Source organism: Tachysurus vachellii, chromosome 21, assembly GCF_030014155.1.
Source record: "Tachysurus vachellii isolate PV-2020 chromosome 21, HZAU_Pvac_v1, whole genome shotgun sequence".
Taxonomy (NCBI): domain Eukaryota; kingdom Metazoa; phylum Chordata; class Actinopteri; order Siluriformes; family Bagridae; genus Tachysurus; species Tachysurus vachellii.
In genome coordinates this window covers 14,871,094-14,889,465 of record NC_083480.1, presented here as the reverse complement: position 1 = coordinate 14,889,465, position 18,372 = coordinate 14,871,094, and the positions used below count along the sequence as shown (strand labels likewise).

At 37.9% G+C, this 18,372-nt stretch overlaps 1 protein-coding gene across 2 annotated transcripts in view; it reads left to right on the top strand.

Annotated features, from left to right (window-relative positions):
- The window catches only part of col5a3a (collagen, type V, alpha 3a), a 92,973-nt gene that overhangs the window by 11,531 nt on the left and 63,070 nt on the right, over window positions 1-18,372 (top strand). Inside the window, exons 2-6 of one of the 2 annotated variants that reach the window (XM_060897128.1) lie at window positions 2,644-2,811; window positions 3,282-3,495; window positions 3,705-3,867; window positions 11,949-12,071; window positions 16,796-17,191. In XM_060897128.1, coding sequence (XP_060753111.1) covers window positions 2,644-2,811; window positions 3,282-3,495; window positions 3,705-3,867; window positions 11,949-12,071; window positions 16,796-17,191 — 1,064 coding nt within the window. The remainder of the gene's footprint in view (window positions 1-2,643; window positions 2,812-3,281; window positions 3,496-3,704; window positions 3,868-11,948; window positions 12,072-16,795; window positions 17,192-18,372) is intronic. The other variant, XM_060897129.1, reaches the window with a different exon arrangement.

Genomic DNA, 18,372 nt, shown 5'->3' with positions numbered 1-18,372 from the left:
TCTGTTGCCATGCCTCACGTCGCTCTGCGTTCAGCTACTGAATAAAAGGCATCTGTTAAGTAAATAAATAATGCCATAAAAACCCAACAGTGTTTTGTAGGCTGCAATGAGCAAAGTCTTCCCACATGTTTAATTAATGCAGGAAGCAAAGGACAGTGTCATAAAAAAGGAATAAAAGCAGGAGGCAATTCAAAGTTATGGTCCAGTTCAGACGTACATTGCTTTAGATTTAGCCAAACCCTGTGTCGAGATGAACCACAGCGTGAAAAAAAAAAATCCCTGAGCTTAATAGCATATTGATTTTGTCCCACTCACAAGTAGAACCGATGTATTTAAAGTTTCACTGAACCAAAAAATATGATTTATAATTTAACTTATCCCTCGAGTATGATTCTGATTACACAAGTTCGATTAAATATGCTAGCAAAGCGCTAATTCATACACAAGACAATGAGGTAAATAGAAACTTAGCTGCAGAAGCTGTATTGTAAAAATGTAAAATAGTAAAAGTAAAATAAAGACAATTCTGACAATTCCTTCAAATATTTTGCTGTTTAGTTAACAGCTAGTAAACTAGCGTGGCATAGTTGCAGGTTAATGCAAAAGGATATTAGCTTGATTTAAGCTAGCTAGTATTTTTGCTTGTGTCTTGTTACTGTTTGCTACCTGTGACATATTTGAGGAAGTTTATTAGCAGTGATCTAGCTGGCTAGATTATTTAACTAATAATAGTAATAAACAGTGAGAAATAGTGTTTGTTATGCTAGGTTTATGTTATGTGGCTTGGCAAGTGCTAAATAAATCACTGTGTAGAGTAAACATTACTCTAAAAGCTAAATCAGAACTAAAATAATGCACCCCACTTGTGACTAGCTGGCTTGCTAGCTTACCTAATAATAGTAAGGTGCAAGTCATGTTTGTTACGTTATATTTTAAAAACATTTGTGTGTTTGCCCGCAATTATCCTGGCAGTCAGCTAGTCAGCTAGCTAGTTTAGCTAATAACAATGATGAACAGACCATGATGGCTGTGAAATGTTTGACCGACTTGGCTACTGTTACATTAATCCTAGATGACTGAGAAAATAAAGACAATTACAAGATAGTTCATTAACTGTTAACAAGCTGGCTTGCAATTTCTGTTAATATTAATGATGAATAAATCACTGAGAAAATAAAGACACTTACAAGCTAGTTTATTAACTGTTAACTAGTTAGATAAATAAATAGAAATAGAAAATAAAGATGCATATCAATACGGAAATACTGAAAACCCTCTGGTGTAAACATGCTACAACTTTATGCTAGTTTACTAGCTTTGATTTCAGTTAAATTCAGGAAAGGATCAGAAAATTCAGGGCAAGTTTACGCTAATTTACTAGCAGATGACAAGCAGGCTAATTATTTGTGCTGGCATGAGGAAATGATATTCTTTCTATATTGTATATTTTTGTGTTTTGAAAATTCCTAGTTTATTTATTAGTTGTCTGTATTTAAGTCGTTTCTTACACAGTTTTACACAGTTCATTAGATTATTTGTGATTCTTTGAAGCGACATGTTTGTCTCCACTCAGAAAAAGGGGTCACACCTACAGAAACAGTTGAGGTCTTAGGACATGAAGAGCTTCCTCATGAGCAGGCTTTAGACAAGAGTAAACATTAACCGAGGCGGAGAGGATGCTAGCTAGGCAGTGAACAGCAGATGAGTCTCTCATTGAAAGGAGCCACAGACAGGTGCCAGGTGCAGCTTAACTATCATCAGGCTAGACCATGCCATAAGTCTATCCCATAATGACAGTTGCGCTTATCCACCTGCAGGCCTGATTGTAACACAGCTGCCATTTTTGAGCTTTCAGAGAACGACAGGCGCATGCATCCCTTACACGACTCCTTCACCACACAGTAGAGGAAACTACACATCCAGGCTGGTTTATAGTCAAGGGCTGTAACCGAATATAAATATTCAAAAACAAATACAAATAGAAGGTGCTTTACTGTATGTGCTTATTTATCGTTTAGGAAAGCTTGGTTTAGACTGGAGTTTTCACACAAGCAGGAGGTTTCTATTTTCAAGCAGACCACTTTGATTAGCATGAAATTATGTTTATTTATTGCATTTATTCATCCTAAGTAACTGCCTGTTCAAGCTTTTGGTGCTTTAAATTAGGCTACAACTGTGTTTATATTTGGAGGGATTAGATCCGACTAATGTAAAAAAAAAAATCATGGGAAGCTACAAACAAATATAACTCTGGGATTAGTACAGACTCACACGCTCTCTAGCTTACATCAGAATTGAATCAGGAGCAATGCTTGAGGTACTCAATTGAATGCGGTACGGATCTAATTGAAGGCAGTAGGTACTGAATCAAATGCAACAGATACTGAATCGAATGCATTAGGTACTGAATCAAGAGAAGTAATTAACGAATCAAATGCTGTCGGTTGTAAATAAAATGCAGTAAATACTACAGTAGGTTCTGAAATGAATTCAGAAAATCTCTATCCCAAACAAACAGACAAATTATTATGTCCATGTCTGAATGAACTTAGAGGCATCCCTGACTGTAAACAGTTTGAGAAGCCCTGGCATTCACTGTTATGTTGTTCTGTACGTATAACATCTTAACGTTTCTCCTTGTAGGCAATCTTGTTGATGTCCTGCGTGTGCTGGAGCTGTCTGATCAAATGGAGGGCGTGTCCATGGAGGCGGGGCTATGTACACATAGAGTTGACACAGAGGAAGTGGACATAGCATTCAGGATAGATAAAAAGATCCAACTCAGTGCACCGACACAACAGCTCTTCCCAGGTATGAACACGGATGCATAATAAATGTGTGTAATGTGTGAGAAAATACTACAAATATATTCATGGAATATTATATGAGTAATATATATATAATATTTGAAGGTGTTTATAATATGATATGTAGTGCATAAAAATAAAAGTATGTGGAATTTAACATACCAGTTAAGCAAAAAAAAGTGCTGAAATATTTCACAATAGGGTACCTAATTTTTTAAATTCATGACTTCTCAATACTTGATGCTAACTTGATATCATGCTAACTATACTCTAACTTATAAAACACAATTATAATTGTTATAAACACAGTTACTTTATACGGCTCAGTTATACATTCAATTATGTGTAAGGAATACACCATACATTATATTAAATGCATTTATAGTTATTGCTAATGTTACATACGTGTAGACGTTCATTCCTTCACAGTCCTTTATGACACATGAAGTGTGTCTCTATGACGTGTTCCGATAGACTCAGCTTTTCCTGAAAACTTCTCCCTGATGACGACGGTGCGGGCAAAGAAGAACGCCCAGGTCTTCTTGATGTCCATGTATGATGAACAGGGCGTACAGCAGCTTGGACTGGAGCTGGGAAGATCACCCGTCTTTCTCTACGAGGACCACAGGGGACAGCCGACCCCTGAATTCTACCCCACCTTCAAGAAGATCAACCTGGCTGATGGAAAGTGAGTGTTTCTGCACACTGTAAGGCAAACAAGCAAAGTCATGTGTCACTAATGCACTAACATCAATACACCTGTACCTGTCGTCCCAGTACTGGCTTTAACCCCATGAAAACTCTTTGTCCATTGAATAGAGATGAAAATGTATATAATTTTTCTACACTACTACTGTACAACCTATCAAGGTTAATGTTGATGCTTCGTCCTATCAGGTGGCACCGGATTGCTTACAGCATAGACGGAAAGTCAGTCACACTGTATTTGGACTGTAAGAAGATAGAGACCCTGGAGCTGCATCGTGGAGATGACTCTGTGGTCCGCACTGACGGCGTTACCGTGTTCGGGACCAGGCTACTGGACGAGGAAGTGTTCGAGGTACAGTATGTGAGAAAGTAACAAGCAGGAAGGCATTGTAGTTCAAGTCAAGGAGCTTTAATTGTCATAAAACAATACAGAGCTAAGTAAGAGCTAAGTACTCTACACAGTAAAACATAAAGTGCATGTATGAAAATTTTGCAAAAAAAAGTATACATGTGAAATGTTTTTAAAAAAATAAATGGGATTTTATCGTGTAGGTGAAATTGGTAGCTCGGTGGTTAAGGTGAACTGTAACTATAGTATTACAGTATTACAGTCAAGTCAGGTCAAGAAGCTTTTATTGTCATTTCAACCATATGACGCTGTACGAAAGCAAAATGAGACAACGTTTCTCCAGGACCATGGTGAATAGTGCTAATAGTGTAGAATAGTGTTATTAGTGTAGAATAGAGATGATGTAGAATAATGTAGAATATTGTTAATAGTGTTGAAAAGTGTTAATAGTGTAGAAATGTGTAGAATAGTGTTATTAGTGTAGAATAGTGGTGATGTAGAATAATGGAGAATATTGTTAATAGTGTAGAAAAGTGTTAATAGTGTAGAAATGTGTAGAATAGTGTTATTAGTGTAGAATAGTGGTGATGTAGAATATTGTTAATAGTGTAGAAAAGTGTAGAATAGTGTTATTAGTGTAGAATAGTGATGTAGAATAATGTAGAATATTGTTAATAGTGTAGAAAAGTGTTAATAGTGTAGAAATGTGTAGAATAGTGTTATTAGTGTAGAATAGTGGTGATGTAGAATAATGTAGAATATTGTTAATAGTGTAGAAAAGTGTTAATAGTGTAGAAATGTGTAGAATAGTGTTATTAGTGTAGAATAGTGGTGATGTAGAATATTGTTAATAGTGTAGAAAAGTGTTAATAGTGTAGAAATGTGTAGAATAGTGTTATTAGTGTAGAATATTGTTAATAGTGTAGAAAAGTGTAGAATAGTGTTATTAGTGTAGAATAGTGGTGATGTAGAATAATGTAGAATATTGTTAATAGTGTAGAAAAGTGTAGAATAGTGTTATTAGTGTAGAATAGTGGTGATGTAGAATAATGTAGAATATTGTTAATAGTGTAGAAAAGTGTTAATAGTGTAGAAATGTGTAGAATAATGTTATTAGTGTAGAATAGTGGTGATGTAGAATATTGTTAATAGTGTAGAAAAGTGTTAATAGTGTAGAAATGTGTAGAATAGTGTTATTAGTGTAGAATATTGTTAATAGTGTAGAAAAGTGTTAATAGTGTAGAAATGTGTAGAGTAGTGTTATTAGTGTAGAATACTGTTAATATTGTAGAAAAGTGTTAATAGTGTAGAATAGTGAAGAAAAGTGTTAATAGTGTAGAATAGTGTTAATAGCGCAGTGTTATGAGTCTTTTGCGAAAAACACCAGTGTTGTGTGTTTGATTCTCAGCTCAGGTGTGATCTCGGTGATCTTTTGTGATCTTTTTTCAGTGAACTGTTAGGAAATTAATTACAGATTGTTTGGTGTTGTAGCTCGAATCCCAAGACCACCAACCTGCCACTTGTGGGTCCTTGAGCAAGGCCCTTAAACCCTCAACTGCTCAGCTGTGTAAAGGAGATAAAAAGTCGCTCTGGATAAAGGCGTCTACCAAATGCCAAAAATGTAAATATAAACATGTGATGCTGCCTGATATAAAATTCCGTTTACTCTGATCTTTGATTAATTTCCACTAACAACATAACATGTCCTGAAAGGTTTCATTCATCTTCCGCAACATTGACTTGATGATTACACATGATTACAATTTTAAACATATTAAATATATTAAACTCCATTAAATGATGCATTTGATTCTTTTTCAGCCGCATGTATTTGCGTTTGGGTTTCGTTGTGATTTAAATAGACTGTATACTGTTTTTGTTTAAATCTATAAATCTTTTCTCCCAAGGTTTTATCAGTCCTGAGTTTTTCACTGTTTGTGTGATATCTGGATGGTAGGAGCTGAATCAAAAGCTTCACTTGAGGCTCTTTATCTTCGGATGCTGTTCAGACTTGTTTCGCCTCCGTCATCTCCACTGATGGATTTGTGTTTACAGTGTGAGAAAGCGGTTTGTTGACATTTCTGCAGCGGATTACGACTGAGTGCTTCAACAGAATATTGTCTTTCAGGAGCGATTGAAATTACGTTCCGATTCCCAGGCGCATTTAGAACGAGAAGGACAGTTTTAATGGGACAGGAAAGATTTTACAGACGTCTTAAAAAAGCTCTCGACTTGAATCATGCCACAGTAATTGGGTGCATGTTAAAAGCTTTGACAGATCTAGTGTTTATGCCACAGTGATTTATTCCACACATTTCTGTCTGCAATTGTAATTATAGTGATGGATGGGTCAAAGGTCAGATACTTAAGCATAAAGCTTATCTGAGCCACTTTCGAGTAGGATAAATGGATAATGAACTGTATAATTCAGGGTCGTAGTGCAGCTATGTGAGGGTGCATTAGCATATTTGGAGGTTCTGCATTGACCTACATGACTCAAAACACTTGTTTTGGCTTGTGGAGTTAGCTGAAACCTAGAGGAGGGCAAAAAAAAAAACCCAATCCTGTCATTTAATCTAGCCCTTAGGGTTTGTATCTCCGTCTGCAGTGTGTGTCGTGTTTGGTAAATCGTCCTCTCTTCATTTCTGCAACTCCCCGAGGACAAGCGTCCAACCTTCTATATCCATTAGCTGTGCATATTTTAACCTTCAAAAAGACGCTGTTATCAGTATGCTGGCTTGAAGGAACACTTCACCGGCATGGCTAATGGGGCTCACTAATCATAAATAAGGAGCTTTTAGAAGCCAGTCGCATTATGCAAATGAGTCCCCATTAGCTTTTTTAATTTGAACATTCTCAGAGGCATTTTTATTCATAGGTGAGGTATAGCTCTAATGGCCAGACATCTCAGGCCATTTTTTGTCATCCAAACCAGATGTTTCGGTCCAGGCCACACCCACTTTAGACGCCTCTGCTATATATAAATGTTCCTGAACTCTCCCACACTCATGGTTAACCTTTTAAAACACTCTCCTCAATATTAATCATCAAAGCCCAGTATCCGCCCTCTCATTACTCTCACTTAATCTTTAAAACATATCCATCTCAGAAATGTGGCTGTCCGTAAAAGCTTTACTTCTTCCCTGAGAGATTCATTCATTCATTCATTTTCTACCGCTTATCCGAACTACCTCGGGTCACGGAGAGCCTGTGCCTATCTCAGGCGTCATCGGGCATCAAGGCAGGATACACCCTGGACGGAGTGCCAACCCATCGCAGGGCACACACACTCTCATTCACACACGCAATCACACACGCAATCACACACGCAATCACACACGCAATCACACACTACGGACAATTTTCCAGAGATGCCAATCAACCTACCATGCATGTCTTTGGACCGGGGAGGAAACCGGAGTACCCGGAGGAAACCCCCGAGGCACGGGGAGAACATGCAAACACCACACACACAAGGCGGAGGCGGGAATCGAACCCCCAACCCTGGAGGTGTGAGGCGAACATGCTAACCACTAAGCCACCGTGCCCCCCTCTTCCCTGAGAGATCTTTACAAATTTACAGAAAACCTACAGTATGTAGCATCTATCTGTTCAAATGGGAACACAACTGATACTGGATAAGCCATAACTGTGTTACAAAAGATCATTTGAACTGTTATATTTAGTTGTCAGGGAAACCCATCACAAGTCGAAGTATAGACATTTTCCATTTTATATACAGTAATGTACTTCTGAAAGCTACAGACGTTTTTTATAGCGCTTTAGCAATGGACATTGTCTCAAAGCAGCTGTAAGGAACATAAGAATTATAGTACAAAATGGTCCAGATTAATATTATACAAAACTTTAAGATTAATATTAGACTTATATTTAAATGTGTTTGTATTTATCACCAATGAACAAGCCTGAGGTGACTGAGGTGACTGTGGTGAGGAAAAACTCTATTACATGGAAGAGGAAGAAACCTTGAGAGGAACCAGACTCAAAAGGGAACCTCATCCTCATGTGGGTGACACTGGAGGGTGTGATTATAAACTGTTATAAACACGGGAGAGTGTTATTACAAATAATGTTAATACGAATCTACTGTTAGATACAGTTGTTTATTGATTAGGAGGAGGATGGATTAGGAGGTTGTTGTATTCTGTCTTTTTCTGTAATGTGTGTAGAGAAAGTTCTAGCATTTGAAAGAGCTGGTGATGGCTTTCAGTCAGGGTGAACCTGTGCCCATTGTAGCCGCAGATTCCTGTCCTTGGCAGACCGAACTGGAACCCGATCCATTTTTCTGCTGTGTCTGATTTTGAAATGCTTTTCTTTTTACCATAGATGTAAACAGTGGTTGTTTGAGTTACTGTAGCCTTCCTCTCAGCTCTAAAAACATCTGGCCTTTCTTCTCAAACCTCTTGCATAAACTGTTGCATGTAAAAATCCCAGCAGGTCAGTAGTTTCAGAAATACTAAAAAAAAAAAAAAAACAGCCTGTATGGCAGAATTGGGCTGCTACTAGGGATGGGTATCAAAAGAAATTTTCCGGTTCCGATTCCGGTTCCGGTTCTGCCTTACGATTCCCGGTTCTGATTCCATAATAAAAGAAATGTGAAAAATAATGCACAATACTTAAACAATTCCATTTGTGTTTATTAATCACTCTTTAAATATTTTAAACAGAGCATTTCAATTCATAACAATTTAAATTGAAATAAATCCAACATCAAATTTTCATCCAGAATTACAACTTAGCAAAACAGTTAGCAATTTTTCTGAAGAAAAATGAACACGTTTGCTTTCTCTGGGAGAAGACGAGACCTTTCCTGGCTTATTGTTTCTCCAGCTGTGGAGAAAACCCTCTCAGAGGGGGTAGAATTGCTTCATTGTTGTAGCTTTGGAAATGAATCCACACTTTATACTTTTTTTAGACATGTTTAACACAAAGTGTACCTCAGCACAGCAGCGCGAGTGACTGATTTCTGTGGTAAGCTGCGTTAATTTGGTTGCGTGATTGTAAACAGTGTAAACGATGGGATGCTGGGATGTGGTAGCTCAGTGGTTAAGGTTAAGGTGTTGGGCTACTGATCGGAAGGTCATGGGCTCGAACCCCAGGTCCACCAAGCTGCCACTGCTGGGCCCCTGAGCAAGGCCCTTAACCCTCAGTTGCTCAGTTGTAAGTCACTCTGGATGAGGGTGTCTGCTAAATGCCGTAAATGTAAACAATGAATATACATGAGGTAAGACATGGCTATTTAAAGTGACCGCTCCCAGCGCTTTGCCCGTCATCGCATCGGAACCGCGTTTTTTAATCGAAACTTGAAAATTCTGCGCGGTTCCGGTTCCTGTTAAAAACAAACCGGTTCTGAATAAGAACCGGTTCTCGGTTCCCAACCCTAGCTGCTACCACATGATTGTACGTTTCAACAAGAGGACAATCCTAAACAAGATAAAGTGGTGTAAACTGCATTTCACTCTCCAGCCAGTGATATGTCAAGAAGGATCAAGAAAGGTTTGCTGAGGTCCGGTTGAGTTAGAAGTGCTGTTATTTAGAGGATATAAAGAAAATTCACATTTAAATAATTGCCCTGCCATGGATTGGCCCCCTTGTCCAGGGTGGTCCCTCATTAAGGGCAGGTTCACCTGGGATAGACTCCTGTAACTCTGTTTAGGATAAGAACTACAGAAAATGGATGTATAAAACAATCAGACTTGTCAGTATTTCCAGCATACGGCTAATGACTGGGAATCTCCACTAGTCATCGTTGTGTTCTTTGTGCTCTGTGAAGTGTTTGATCTCAGTTACCATTCACTTGTTCTTGTTGCTCCTCTTCCATCATTTGGTCTCGTGATTTTTACTGCGCTGCATCCGGTTCGATCCAGCACGACTCGTGGAGGCAAAAGCTTGGCCTGTGCACGGGTCGTTTCCCAGGCCCTGGTTCCAGGGATCTCCGGGGGGATATGTTAACTTAGCGTGGGAGAGAAGCCTTGGAGACTGTGGTCAGGACTAAGAGCCTCGATTGCTTCCAGATTGTCTACGAGATGCAAACTTCATTATGCATCTGACACCACAGCGGGGGCCTAAATGAAATATCTGAAATGATTGTTTTTAGAACTTGGTGTGTGTGTGTGTGTGTTTGAGAGAGAGAGAGAGAGAGAAAGTCTTTGAATAGACAACCTAGAAGAGAAAGAGTGTCTTCTTGAGAACTCTGGACTGAATGTTGCAGTTTAATTCACAAGAATTAGAGAAGAAAAATGGCATAATTTTCTTGTTAAATGCACTCTAATGTTCAGATCGTACGCAGAGGTGCTTGTGGTTGGGAAAGAACCTTTCAAATAACACCTCCTTGTGCCAGACGAACGTGATGACTAATCATTTCTTTACTCGTTTAAGTAATGATCAAGCTTCCACTGTGGGAAAACAAAAGAATGTTCTCTTGCTAAACAACATTTGCTCGGGAATAGAAGCTGCCAAAGAGCTTTAAACTGGATATGGAGTGAATGTTATGGCTTCTTGCCAAAAGGGGGCAGCATCTAACACTTCAACATTATCATTCACTTACTCATTGAGCACCAACAGACTAGATCCAATCGAAAATTATTCGTTTTATACACCAAGTATTTGTCTATTTAAGTATATATAAGTATAAGTATGTATGACCTATAATAGATGTTTTTTCTAGGTCTCTGGTCCAAATAAAGATGATAGCTGAATGATTGAATGATGAATGAATGAATGAATGAATGAATGAATGAATGAATTCAGGATCTGTTACTGTTTATGCAAAGATCATGAACTCATACATGGAGTTTCCCATGATCCAGTGCTGTGACTGATTCACCTAATGCCATACACTAAATCTGTTCATGCCCTCAGCTCTTCCAGTTGTATGTACACACTGATGTTTAAACAGAGTTAAACAATCTTTACTCATTACAGTGCTAAAGATCTCAGGCTGAGCTCATACCGGGTCTTACTTTAGTGGCGTATCACGTATCATTGACCCTTATTTCACATTCCTACAGGGCAGAGTGACTTTGAGAGCCATTGTCTAGTCAGGTATCAAGTATGGATATGGAAATAAGGACCTACTCAAGTGTTAAAGCTGAACTCTCTGTGGGTTCATGTCCCTCTAGGACGTTCTTGTTTTCTTGTTGGAAGTCATAATTATGACCTCAGGTGCGTTCGAGTCACTTCGGTCTGTGCACAATGGAGGCGTAGCTTCTCTTAAATGACTAAGAAATATAGCAAGGTTTTTAATTGTTAATATGAAGCCACAATAAAATTTGGTGGGAAGCAAGAGTGAGACTTGGGAATACTGATTTTAGAATAAATACTAACCTGCTGTTGACTGTGGAAACTGTCCTTAACTACACCATGATATAAACCTGGATGGCAGTAACAAGCCAAAATATGCAAATTCAAATCATTTCTGTCGAGTTTAAAGACATTTCTAAAAACTCATTTGATTCTATCGAACTCTGGTGCATTGGTGCATCACAAGCACACGAAGAAGACGATGTGACACAGCATATTTTTTTATGTGTTTTTATTTAATTTTCTTTTATCTCATTCGGCCCGTGTGTTAAAGTGTTAAAGCCTCCTAAGACTTTATTTGAGTCTTTAAGTTTTAAGCCTGGACCTTACATTCACAGTGATCCATTCTGTTCATGCGACTCATATCAAAGCAGGATAAAATCTGACTATTTGGGAAAGTACCGAGACTTGATGCATACCTACTCACAGAAAGCCTGCTACTGAAACAGTCCTGGTAACATTTTTGTTAATAAGATGTTTTATGTTGAGCATCTAAAGCAGATATTAGTAGGTATGTATTTTGGCAGCTTGGTACACTTTATTTTGTCGACATGTTGAGCCATCACATTACGTTACAGATTGTAATTAGCACTTTTGACTGGATTGTGTTTTTTATATTACCTGGTGATTACATTGCAAACAATATCAAAATGAAAATGGCAGAATACAATTTACAAGCTGTGGTTGTTTTTGTGAGGCATTCAATGTTTTCCAGATGGATTGTGTAATCTGTTGAATTTATGTTTGTGTGTGTGTGGTAGGGAGATATCCAGCAACTGCTGATTGTGGACGACCCCCAAGCTGCAGAAGAGTACTGTCATCACTACATCCCAGATTGTGACTCTCCTCTGCCTTATCGTACTCAGAACTACGAACCCGGAGAGGTAAGGGTTCGATAAACACACACACTCCTTATACACACGGGAACCTCCTCCTTTTGCCACCGTAGCTGTTTCATTTTTTTTATTTTTTATTTAACCAGGAAAAAAATCCCATTGAGATCCAGAATCTCTTTTACAAGGGAGTCCTGGCCAAGACAGCAGTACAAAAAGTTTCATATTTAAAGTACAGTAAAACAGACAAAATATAACAGAAAGAGAAAAAAAAATTATTAAATTAAACATAATCTCCACATACAGTAATCACCAGCAGCACTCAGTAGTAGCACATGTGCATATAGTACTCAAGTAATCCTTTATCCTAATTTTAAACTGCATCAATGTTGGTAAATAGTCTAATTTAAGATGTTTCTGCAGTTTATACCAGGATGATGGAGCCAAAAATTTAAAGGCACAATTTAAAGGTACAAAATTCATCACCTGACTTGTGCATTTCAAAAGTCACTTTAAAGTCACTCCTGTTTTACATTCTGCTTGTCTGCCACTGCTGGGCTCCTGAGCAAGGCCCTTAATCCTCAATTGATCAGCTGTATCAAATGAGATGAAATGTATGTTGCTCTGAAAAAGGCCGTCTGCCAAAAGTTAAGCTGGCGATCAGCCTGACCTCCTGTTTGATTTCTGTGAAATTTTACTTCCCACACATGTCCCCTTTCAGTCTCTCAGTTAGTGATTCTGATTTATTGCCTAGTATTCTTTCTAATAAACATGTTTTATTTTTGTGATCTTCCAGCCCACACCAAACCTGTCCTCAAAGGTTCACAAAGATGTGGGTCACCTTGCAGTCTGCAAGATTTTGCAGCGTGTACTCATTTATTCTCTTTCTTTTGGTAAAGCTTCACCAATCCCTCTGGCTCGCCTCAGGCACTTTGGCTTTTAACAGACACATTTGCATTTACTGCAGGTTTTCTGGGCGGCTGTCCCAAAGCAGCTGTCTGTCAGCCAAGCAGTATAACAGGGACAGAGGACACAGAGACAGAACCGTCTCTGGCAGACAGCTATCTGCCTCGCCTATTTATTACTAGATCGTTTACTTTGTTTTAGCCAGCAGCCTTTAGAAGAATTCTCCAGCTAAATGTGCGCAAGTAACCGATAGGGAATGAAAGCTTGTAGAGTTCAGTTAGGATGGAATGTTAACTCATGTTTAGAAGGCAATAAATGCTGACGCTTTTGGTGTAGGACAGTGGGGTGAGGACAGAGCAGGTGCATTCTGTACTCTAGACTATAGAAGGTACATGAATTTATGATTGGCTACACTAAAGTCCCTCTAGGTGTGAAGGTGTGTGTGTGTGTGTGTGTGTGTGTGTGTGTGTGCGCGTGTGTGTGTGTGAATTTGGCTTTCGATGGACCGATGTTTGGCCCAGAGTGGTTTCCCACCACAAGTCCAGTGTTCCAGACACACTGCAGTGTTGAGTGATTGAAGGTACCATAACTGTACACTCATTGGGAATTTCTTGTGAAACTGACATTTCGTTTGACTCACTAGGATTTTTTTGTTTTAATTCTCAAGCAAGAAGAAACAGGATGGATGACAGAGCTGATAGGAATATAGGTTAATATTGTAATATTAATGACGTGTTAAAACAGTGATATTTGAATGTAGGACAAAAAAGGTTAATGCAATCTGTATTTTTAATATATTTATAGATAAATAAGCTAGAAAAAGAAGCTGGGAATTAGCTGGAACAATCCTAGCAGTATTTGTTATAGTCACATTGTTTTAGTTACACGGTTGTTTAGTTACAGCGTTGTTATTGTTACCATGTTATGGATACAAGGTTGTTTGGTTACAGCGTTGTTATGGTTACAGTGTTATGTTTAATGTTATAGTCATAGTGTTGTTATCCTTACAGTGTTTTTATAGTTAAGTGTTGTTATTGTTACAGTATTATGGATGCAATGTTGTTATGGTAACGGTGTTGTTATAGTTACAGTTTTGTTATAATTACAGCGTTGTTATGGGTTCAGTGTTGCTACAGTCTCGTTACGGTCACAGTGTTGTTAAAGTTACAGTGTTGTTATGCTTATGGTTTTTGTTAAGGTTGTAGTGTTGTTATGTTCAGGCTTGTTATGGTTACAGTGTTGTTAAAGTTACAGTGTTGTTATGCTTATGGTTTTTGTTAAGGTTGTGGTGTTGTTATGTTCAGGCTTGTTATGGTTACAGTGTTGTTAAAGTTACAGTGTTGTTATGCTTATGGTGTTGTTAAGGTTGTAGTGTTGTTATGTTCAGGCTTGTTATGGTTATAGTGTTGTTAAAGTTACAGTGTTGTTATGCTTATGGTTTTTGTTAAGGTTGTAGTGTTGTTATGTTCAGGCTTTTTTATGGTTACAGTGTTGTTAAAGTTACAGTGTTGTTATGCTTATGGTTTTTGTTAAGGTTGTAGTGTTGTTATGTTCAGGCTTTTTTATGGTTACAGTGTTGTTAAAGTTACAGTGTTGTTATGCTTATGGTTTTTGTTAAGGTTGTAGTGTTGTTATGTTCAGGCTTGTTATGGTTATAGTGTTGTTAAAGTTACAGTGTTGTTATGCTTATGGTTTTTGTTAAGGTTGTAGTGTTGTTATGTTCAGGCTTTTTTATGGTTACAGTGTTGTTAAAGTTACAGTGTTGTTATGCTTATGGTTTTTGTTAAGGTTGTGGTGTTGTTATGTTCAGGCTTGTTATGGTTACAGTGTTGTTAAAGTTACAGTGTTGTTATGCTTATGGTTTTTGTTAAGGTTGTGGTGTTGTTATGTTCAGGCTTGTTATGGTTACAGTGTTGTTATGGTCGTAGCGTTGTTTTGGTTACAATGTTGTTATTGTTACAGTGTTGTTATGGTGACAGTGTTGTTATGGTGACAGTGGTGTTTTGGTTACAATGTTTTCGTAACAGTGTTGTTAACGGTGACAGTGTTGTCTTGGCTACAGTGTTGTAAAGGTAACAGTCTTGTTACAGTGACAGTGTTGTTATGTGCTTTTACTTCATTACACTATTAATTTAATTGTTAGAGCTTATGATAAGTCATTTTTCTGCTCATCTTCTTTATGCTGTAAAACAAATGTGTTCTTTTTGGTAATGTATCAGTTCTGGGCAATTGAGAGGGCAGCACCAGGATCCTGAAGATCTCGGACTCACACAGTCTGCGCTGGGACACGCTGAGTAACCCAATCTGACAATACAAGAGCCAAAGAAGAAGTGTGAGAAATGTGTGTGTGTGTGTGTTTGTGTGTGTGTGTGTTTGTGTGTGTGAATATCTGTAATACGCTTGTGTGGGAAGATTGAATCTGTTTGTCCAACTGTGAGGATTTATGCTGTATGTGTATTATGACCAAGCATGCACGTTTGAGTGTTTTTGTCACAGTTCACGTGAGAATGTACATTTGTGCTCCTGCACGTGTGTGTATGACTCAGAGCTTTGACAAAGTGTGGCAGTGGCTTGCATTTTTGGAAAGCCCACTGGGAGGAAATTGGGAAAAAACATTGATTTGCGTGCTGGGTCATGGGGAATGTTGCTTTCTGCACCCTGCTTCCCACGGCTTGTGTGTCTGTGTGTGTGTGTGTGTGTGTGTGTGTGTGTGTGTGTGTATGTGTGTATGTTAAGTCAGAGCCAATTCACTCCACAGCTGAGAGAACAGCGTGTAAAATCAGGCCTGATCAGCATTGTTTGTGTTACTAACCCACATCTTGATCTCATTCACCCAAATTTGACCTTACATGCACATTATCTCTGAAATACCAATAACTGTCAAATAATTGTCTCAAAAGTGAAACATTGAAAAATCACAGGATTAAAAGTTTTTTAAATCAAATTCCAGGCTGAAACTAAAACTCTTTTTCCTATATATGCTCACCATACACTACATTTGAGATGTAATGCCCAGGGAGAATTCATAAATTTTTCAAAAATTTTAAACATTCTTTAATACTTTCCAGTGTCAGGACTCAGCCCGGACTTTTGGCCATGTGCGTCTGCTTATGTCACGTGTCTGCCCCGCCTTTGTTTACTCCTCCCCGTCTCTACACACCCGTTCCCTATGTATTAATCTTTATGTCTATTTAACCGTGCCGCGTTGCCGATGGCAGGGCGGAATCATCGCCTATGTAGCGTCAATGCATTCGTCAGTGTACCCTCGTCCTTTTTTCCTGTGTAGTTTTTGTCTGTTATTCCTGTTCTATGTTTATTATTTATTAAACCCTACTCATCTAAAGCTATCCTGTATCTGGGTCTGTCTGCGTCCTCCTGGCTGTGACATCCAGTTAGAGTTACCGATGATTTTAACGTCCACCACTTGTGTGTTTGTGTGTAAGTGTGTATGATAAATAACCTCTATAATTCCCATATAGTTTGTGAACTAATTATGTATGTAAATTTTAAAATAACTTTCTATTTTAAACATGTAAAAGAAATCTGATGAATTTCAAAAATTCAAAAATACATTTCCTATTTTAAGGATTAAAGCATTAAAATTCATTCTCACAGCCCTAATACATATCCTGTATCATACTATAGTACTACATGCTTATAATTAATTGCTGCACTGATTCATTTAATTCCTATTCTTTAATTCCCTGTTTGATTAGAGCACATTTATTTCAATGAGCTGTAAGTAACACTAAGACAGCGAGGTTATCAGTGTTCTCTCCACTCTGTCGATCTCTTTTAAAAGTGTTCACTCCTTTGTTATTCTTTTCCATTCCCCCCATCCTCTAAACACCACTCCCTTTCAACTAAAGATCAATCCCAGCAAGCTTATTGACGTCATGCAAGGTGACGACCCGGAGACACCAAAGAAGAAAAAAGGCAGGAAGGGCAAAAAGAATAAAAATAAGAAGGATCGTTCAAAGAAAGGGAGAAAGAAAGAGTCACGGAAGAAAAGGAAAGAGGCGGAAGCTATGGAGGAAGGATTTCTTGAGGTGTCCACTCATCAGCTTGAATATCTCCAACAAGCTATAACACCAGCTGTGACAGAACCCATAATGCCTTCGACACCTCCAAACACGACCACCGAGCAGATAGACTTTATCCCCGAGATGCCCACACACGAACCGGACTCACTGCCTTCTACATCACCTGAAAACCTCAGCGTATCCCTCACTGCATTGCCCCAGTCTGCTCAGGCTGAGGTGGAGGTAGATTGTAAATACTACCCTTCCTGCCCCTAATCTTTCCCCTTTTCATCACCCACTGACCATAACACCTCCTAACCACAGACTCCTAACTCCACCTACCACCATCACCACCATCACCATCACCTCTCCAGATCCGTCACTAACGCCACAACCTGTAGTCAGACTCAACACTCAACAGGAAGCATGCACTAAACACCCTGCTATTTACTTTTGTAAATAATGGGTAGTTTGTAGCTGCAGTACTGTAGACTCAGTAAGAATTATGACTCATCACCACCTGTGTGTGAGGATGAACATAATGTTCTGTGTGTGATTTATTGAGTCACATCATGTGTAAATCTTAACCATCTGCACACATTTCCCTCAACCCAACAAAACCGTTGTTACTACAGTACGCACTGACCTGTAATAGTCTAGCTCTTACTGTATATACCACAGTATGCTCAGAAGATTCTTTTACTACGAGCACAGCTAATCTATAGGAACTATTATGATCTAAGTTTAACAATAATAGCGGTTAACAGACTGTAACTGAATTTTATTTATTTAACAAAGAAAAACATCAAAACTAATTCATTGATTTGTCAAGTTTTCTTTTGTTAGTTATAGCAACCAAACGGAACAATATAAATATTGTAATTAAACGTAACTATAAGATTGTAAGTATAGTACTATATGTAACTGAATATTCTATATAGAATTATATAAGAAACATAATATATAATAAGAAAATTATATAAGAATATTCAAGTAATTAAAGGTAACTATAAGATAGTATCTAAATGTAAGTATAAGACTGTAAGAAAGTATTGTACTATAACTTTACTAACTATAAGATATTAACTAAGCTTAGTACTATAACTGTAGTAACTAAATGAAAGTATATAATTTAAGTAAACTTAATGGAAATGTCAGACACTAACTAAGTATAGTAATATAACTATTGTAACTAAATGGAATTTTACTATAACGCTAACTCTAAGATACATAATATATCATAAGAAAATTATATAAGAAGATTCAAGTAATTAAAGGTAACTGTAAAATAGTATCTAAATGTAACTATGAGACTGTAAGTAAGTATAGTACTATAACTATACTATCTATAAGATAGAAACTAGGTATAGTTGTATAACTATAGTAACTAAATGGAAGGATAAGATTGTAGTTAAGTACAGTGT